Below are 7,319 nucleotides of genomic sequence, written 5' to 3' on the forward strand. Positions count from 1 at the left end.
AGGAGAAGAATTTTTCTCTTAAGAAATTTTTTGTTGTGGTCAACAACTTGAAGCCTTTAGAGGACCCATAGAAAAAGAAGGTTGGGATGCTTGAGATAGGTAGAAAGGTTTTCTTCTACCAATTGTGCATAGTTGAATGCAACATCAAGTGTTACTAGAGTAGTATATTTCAAAGTTCCGTAAAGAAGTTTTCCTATAAACCACTCTTGAAATTTAGGATTAGAGTATCAGCTAGATCTTGCACTCAAAGTAATATACATAGTTTTGTTTAATTAGTAGATGTAATCTTGCATAGACAATTTTCATCCCTGTCATAGACAAAGCCACTTCATATGAAAACATTGATCATAGTTAGAAGGATAAATTGTATCCTTGAAATCTATGGCAAGTCAATTCCATGTGGTGATTACATATTGATCATTTTACCATCCAATAACCAAAACCTTAGTGACATTAGAGAACAACAAGTTTGCAAATGAAACTTTGTCATCACCAGGGAATTCCTTCTAGGAAAACCATGTCTCCATGTCATTAATCGAAGTGTAGAGCACATCAGGATCTTAGGATCCATCATAAATATTGACCTCACATTTGGCTAGAGGCTCATGGCTTTCGAGACTAGGAAACCATTGAAATCCAACATCAATGAATTTAGTAGTCAATGTGATATGTACACAAAGAAACTCAACAACTCACTTAGTCAAATTAGCAGCTTTATTATTGTGAGTTAAATATAGTAAAATCCTTTATACCTCTCAAAAATAAAAATAGACAAGCAATATGTACCAACATTATATGAAGCTTAGGTATTCACAAAAAAAATAATTTGAGAGATGCATGAAAGCTAGAAGAAAACCTCACAATAAGCATCTTTGAATCTTTATTAGGAAAAAATTGGCAAATTTTTAAGAAAAACTCTAATTAAATCACTAGCTATGAAATTAATACTATCCTACGTAAACTCAAAATATATACTTTTAAAACATTCTAGATAACTATAATAAACTATTATAAAATGAAGAATATAACTTATTTATTTTTAAAAGAAAAATTATGCCAAAAATAATAAAACCATTTTTTTTCACTCAAAACCAAGTAGACCATCTATTTATCTTTATAAGAAATAATTACACCAACAATATTAAAACTATTGCAACATTCTCAAAACATAACAAAATTTGAATATATAAAGTATTGTGGAAAGATTAGACTATGACCTTTGAAACCCATAAACTATTTAAAAATATTATTTATAAAAATTGTTGCTAGTGAATGAAAATATGACTTTTGAAAGAAAATTAACAATATAAGCAAAAATAAAATTTTTTGTTGTTCCAAAAAACACTCTTGAAATATTTATATTTTCTTGTAAAACTATTTCTTATGCGATTAAAATCAAAGGCTATTAGGGGCATATTGCAAATTTCTAAACCTTTTATTTATTAATTATTACTTTTCCATTCTTCATTATATTTTCCTTTCCAATCTAATTTATTTTCATTGGGTTTTAATTGTTTGACTGCTTGACAATCCATAATTGTTGAGATTGTCAGTCAATATCGATATCAACACTGCATACTTTATTCTGAATTTCTAAATCAGTAATTTTTCTTTGGCATCCCAAATTAGAGAGTATGAAAAAGATAAGCGTGTTTCATCTGTACTGAACTGACACAACTAACAAAGAAATATAAAGCTTTTTAAGCCTCTGTTTTGTTACATTACATCTTCCACTGCCCATACATGTTAGACGACTATAATAATAGTTCGGCTGTTGTTCGACTCATGTTCATACAAATGAAAACATTATACTCAAAAATATTTTTTTCTTTTTCTGTTGGCCACACGTTTTTGAATATTTGGGAACGAAAGAAAACAACATCTTAACCTTTTGCACATAAAGAGAGGAGAACAGTATGTTACACAGTTTGTATATTTTCAATATGTATAAACTGGTATTATGATACACGAGTTTGAACAGCTTACAAGCTGTTAAAAGACAATAGATTATGGCACAGGTTTGACGTGAAAGAGGACTAGCCTGTGTTGGAAGACAAACTTGAGACTAGGAAACATAAAGGACTAAAACTTTTAATTTAAGTTATAATATTTAAAATGTAGAACTTTGACTACCAGATGCCAATGCTTCTGTGGGGTTGGTACTGCGCAGGAGATCTGATATGGTAGATGTCAAATTGGAAGCAGCTGCACCTCCCATTAAAGATGTCTTCAGCCTCTCCAAGGCATTCGCTACATCTCTCATGGAAGGTCGCTCTCTTGGTGATTCACTGCTACAAAGCAAAGCAACATGTATAAAAGAAAGAAGACATCTGTTGTCTTCTATGTTTTCATTCACATCTTTGAACACCTCACTATCAACAACATCTGCCAATCTGTCTGGAAATGCCAACCTCACCCACTTTGGCAAGTTCATGTCTCCCACAAACATGTCATCACTTGGCCTCTTCCTTGTAACCATCTCTAATATCAGAATTCCATAACTATAAACATCTCCCTTGGTAGAAACATTCCCACCCAATCCATACTCTGCAATAAATTTTATTCATGAAATTATTTAAAGGATAATAAAGTAAAAGATAATGCTAATATAGAGATAACTCAAGAATGTTACCTGGAGCAATATAGCCAATGGATCCTTTGAGTGCAAATGTTGTGGTACTCAATGAATCTATGGAATTTGTAGTAGTTAAACGGGATATACCAAAATCAGTGACAAGGGCTGTCATGTTGGCATCCAGGAGCACATTGCTAGGTTTTAAATCACAGTGCACAATTTGTAGAGGACAATCATGATGCAAATATTCCATGCCATGGCCTACATCTATAGCAATGTTCAAACACACACTCAATCCCAATTTACAAAAGCCCTCATCATCTCTATGAGGGTGCAGATGTTTTTCCAAGCTCCCATTAGAGGCAAACTGAAGAACCAAACCTTTGAAACCAGGGTAGAAAAAGGCACTTATGATTTTGATGAGGTTACGGTGCCGAATCCTCCCTAACAATTTGCACTCTATTTTAAAACTCTTAATAGCTTCTTCATTTTGAAAATTAAGAGTCTTGATGGCAATTATCTTGCCATCTCTCAAGATGCCTTTGTAGACTGACCCAAAGTTACCCACTCCAAGCAAGTTTGACTCATCAAATCCAGATGTTGCACTGACAAGATCTTGATAAGAAAATTTTAGGTAGCTGAGCCTTTGAAAAATAAAGCTTGAGGGACGGACTGGCTTCCCTGAAAATTTGTGCCTCCATAGTATTACTAGAATGAAGAAGCATAATACAAATGCAATGGCTCCAATAACTGATAAGATTACTCTTTTTAGCAGGGAATGCTTTTCCTGGATCTGATTAGGGCATGAAGGCAATGAATATTTTTTTGGGCCACATAGGGCAGGGTTCCCCACCAACAATAACACAACGGTTCTATTTGGAAAGACCCCTGCTTCTGGAATCTGTCCTGACAAATTATTGAAAGAAAGATCCATTTCTTGGAGATTTTTTAATTTGGAGAGTGTATATGGTATTGGACCGACAAAGGCGTTGTGGGACAGATTTAGACGCTCTAATGCTGTGCAATCTCCTAGGGAGATTGGAATGACACCAGTAAGTTGATTTCCAGATAGATCTATAGCTTGAGCCATTACAATTTTGCTCATCTTCCGTGGCAACGGCCCTTGCAGAGAATTCCATGAAAGATTGAGGTAGAATTGCAGGTTTTCAAGGCTGGCAATGACTTCACTAGGTATCCTTCCCCCTAGTTTATTGTGAGATAAGTCAAGGAGCTCTAACTTCTGACATCCCTCGAAACTAACAGGGATCTTCTCTGAGAAGTTGTTGTGCTGAAGAGAAAGACGTCTTAGCTGCTGGGAACTACAAAGATAATCTGGTATATTTCCAGATAACTGGTTGTCACGAAGAGATAAGAGTCCGAGATGTTGCATTTGACCTATCTCGCTTGGAATGCTTCCTTCTAATTTGTTCTCACCCAGATACAATCTCTCCAACTCACGGAATCCTTTAATTCCAGATGGAATATTGCCGCTCAAAAGATTACCGGATAAAGCTAAGTAAGTTAAGTTTGTGAGATTGACAATCTGTTGGGGTATACTTCCGCTTATCCAGTTGTATAATAAATCAAAGTAATTGAGATTAGAAGATAGTTGGCCTATGGATGGCGGCAATATACCAGTGAAAGTATTATTTGCCATTGATATTTCTTGCAAGTGGGAGCAATTTGTAAGAGCAGTGAGAAAGGCCAATGTGTTGGTTCTGTCACTGACAAGTTGATTGCTGTGTACGTGAAGATGTGTAAGAAGTTTCAACTTACCAAGCTCCATTGGAACCGTTCCACTGAGTTGGTTTTGGTCTAAAGAAAGTATTTCGAGACTGGAACAATTTCCCAAGGTGTTTGGTATGTTTCCACTAAGCCGATTTCCCCATAAAGTAAGGTATACCAAATTGGAGAGCTTGGAACCAATTTCCCATGGAATATGTCCACTTAGCCGGTTGCGTAGTAATTCTAATCCATTCAATTTTGAGAGATTTGTTAAAGAGCTCGGAATGGGGCCGTAGAGCTCATTTACGGCCATATCCAATTCAACTAAGGCAGACAGGTTTTGGAAAGTGGGCGAAATGGTACCCGTGAGACTGTTTGTCCCCAAGTAGAGGTACTTCAAACTTGCGAGAAGGCTCAGCTCAGGCGGAATGTTGCCATGCAGTTGGTTAAAAGAGAGTACCAGCTCATACAATCTACGACATGCGGAGAGAGCGGGCGGAATGGCTCCTTGTAATTGATTTCTGTGAAGCAAGAGTATCTGTAGATTTGGGAGTTGGCCGAGTTGAGGTGGAATGGTACCAGTGAGGTTATTGTAGGAGAGATCAAGAGATCGAAGAGAGGAGAGATTCCCGAGCACAGAAGAAATGGTTCCTTTCAATTTATTATCATTCAGGCTGAGTATCCATAGATTTCGGAGTTGGCCGATTTGAGGTGGAATGGTACCAGTGAGGTAATTGCCCGAGAGATCTAGGGATCGAAGAGACGAGAGATTCCCTAGCACGGGAGGTATGGTGCCATCTAAACTCATTTGGGCTAAATTGATGGCACGGGCAGAGTGAGAATCGAAGTGACAAATAACACCAGTTCAATTGCAGAAGGGCTGAAAGAGAGTCCAGTCGGCCAGAGAAGCGCCGTTTTTAGAAACGACTGCTTTGAATCGCAATAGTAATTCTTGTTGTCGTTGTTGATGATGATGAGAATGAGGAAGAGCGGAGATTAGAAATATGGAAAGCATTAAAGGTAACAGCATAACTAGAGCAGCCATGGTAGATCAAACTACTGTGAGACAGACGAAACACACAAGGCAAGCACTTGAGGATAATAGAATGTAATGGAATGGAGGGGGATAAATAGATTAGGGAAATCGGTCCCTGCAGATTTTTGCGATGCCCGCTAGGTTATACACTTACGCTTCATTGATTTTAAACTTAATTTGAGTTGCATTGCACAAAATTAGGAGTAGACGTCCTCCTCTTTCATGGGATGGTCTAATTTACCCTTTTATATATTATTTAATAAAATGTTTTATTATTTAAAAATTATGTTTTTAATTACAAATCATAGCAAAGATATTTTTAAATCTAAAAGTTATTTTATTATTTAATTGTATTTATTTTTTGAATTTTTTTTAAATACAATTTTTTTATTGTTGTATGTAACTTTTAATTTTATCTTTGAAAAAGCTAATATTGATATAATTTTTATAAATCAATTATTCACATTTAATTTATTTTTTAACAAATTAATTGAAAAAAATTTGTTAGATATATAATGTTTACTAATAATTTTTTTAATATTTGTAACAATGTCACTTGTATAGATTTTTATGATTGGAATAAATTATTAGTTTTAGCAATTGTAATCTTAACCTTTCATTTTAAACAAACTTAGTCATGACCTTTCATTCTCTTCTCAACCCTCGGAACATTCTCTCATTCATTCTCCACCATTGATTTTTTAATTCTGTCTCTATTTTGCTTCTGTATTAAAAAAAATATTGTTAAAATAGATTGCATTTTAACAAATTGCTCCATATATTAATATCACACTAGAGGGAATATACTTTAAAATAAAGAATTCATGTCAACTTCGTTTTATGTTTGGTTAAATCCATTTGAATGCTCTATCAATCCATGTCGATTGATTTAAAATTAGCTTGAGTTTAATTGTAAAAAAAATATTTCATTATTTTACATGGTTGGTAAAGGAGTGGATTCTCTCTATCCAAGAATTTAGTTATGTCATTTAGCTATGGACCATCTAACTTAACCCTTGGTTAATAAAATATTTTAATATTCAGAATTCTGATTTATTTTTTAATAAAAGTTGAATCGTAATGAAGATGATTTCTTGAGAATTATAGAAAATTTTAAGTTATTTTTTAACTTTTTAAAAAATAATTAATATTGAATAATATTTATTATAAGAATTATTTATTTATCACAATGTTTATTAAAAATCAACTATTTAAAAAAAAAACACTTTTTTTTTAATGGTGCATTTTATTAAGTGAAAAAAGATAAACATATATTTGTTTTTCCCTTAGTAAAAGGCTGAAGCCAGAAAGTCTATTAAATATTATAAAAAAAGTCATTATAGAGTTTTTTTAAAAACAAACAAAATAGGGGAGGTCATCTAGACAAAACTCTCATAGTAGATCATAGTATCAGGCAAAAAACATGGCCTATTATGCCTAGATTATATTAAAAAAAAATGGTGCAAGCAAAAAATGGAGAACAAGATTTCCTTGCCTCAACTCACATTAGAATCACGTTGGTCTTGGATATCTACAAATGGTTGTTGTTGAGACCATTCAATAGCCTCTGATAGTCACTCCACCTGCTCTAAGATCAGCTCCACCTCATCTTCTTTGGATTGTGGACTCCCCGAACCATCCAAGCATTCATCATATTTGTATTTCCTCATCTAAGCTTCATCTTCATTCACATCATCACCTATGGCTCTCTTTGCCCAACCCTTCTCAGAGAGCCCCATTAATCTCTTAAGAAACACCAATCCCCTTTTAATCCAAAATTCTCTTTCCCTAAAACTCTATTGGTTCCATATAGTGATAATTGGAAGCCTTGGCACCTCCCCCGTTCGAGATTTCACAATAAAATATTGTCCTAGGAGCGAGATTGAGAGTCTTTCATCCACAGAAAATAAAAATATATCCAAATCACCTAAAAAGGTGTCTTTTGAAAATGTGGTGACACAATTTTTTTGCTACCACTTTCCT

At 34.2% G+C, this 7,319-nt stretch overlaps 1 protein-coding gene across 1 annotated transcript; it reads right to left on the reverse strand.

The window, feature by feature from the left end:
* Window positions 1–2,110: 2,110 nt before the first annotated feature.
* On the reverse strand, window positions 2,111–5,108 carry LOC131876270 (putative leucine-rich repeat receptor-like serine/threonine-protein kinase At2g24130). The gene is made up of 2 exons (XM_059221175.1): window positions 2,633–5,108; window positions 2,111–2,547 (listed from the first exon to the last, which is right to left on the reverse strand). The coding sequence occupies exons 1-2, from the start codon at window positions 5,106–5,108 to the stop codon at window positions 2,111–2,113; spliced, it is 2,913 nt and encodes a 970-aa protein (XP_059077158.1).
* Window positions 5,109–7,319: the final 2,211 nt, after the last annotated feature.

The sequence above is a fragment of the Cryptomeria japonica genome, chromosome 5, assembly GCF_030272615.1.
Source record: "Cryptomeria japonica chromosome 5, Sugi_1.0, whole genome shotgun sequence".
NCBI classification, from domain to species: Eukaryota; Viridiplantae; Streptophyta; class Pinopsida; order Cupressales; family Cupressaceae; genus Cryptomeria; species Cryptomeria japonica.

Excerpts from the sequence above, each read along its gene's own strand:
- LOC131876270 (XM_059221175.1), bottom strand. The coding sequence starts at position 5,108 with ATGAGTTTAGATGGCACCATACCTCCCGTGCTAGGGAATCTCTCGTCT. Across the intron at positions 2,548-2,632 it reads CATTGGCTATATTGCTCCAG|AGTATGGATTGGGTGGGAAT; the intron begins GTAACATTCTTG and ends AATTTATTGCAG.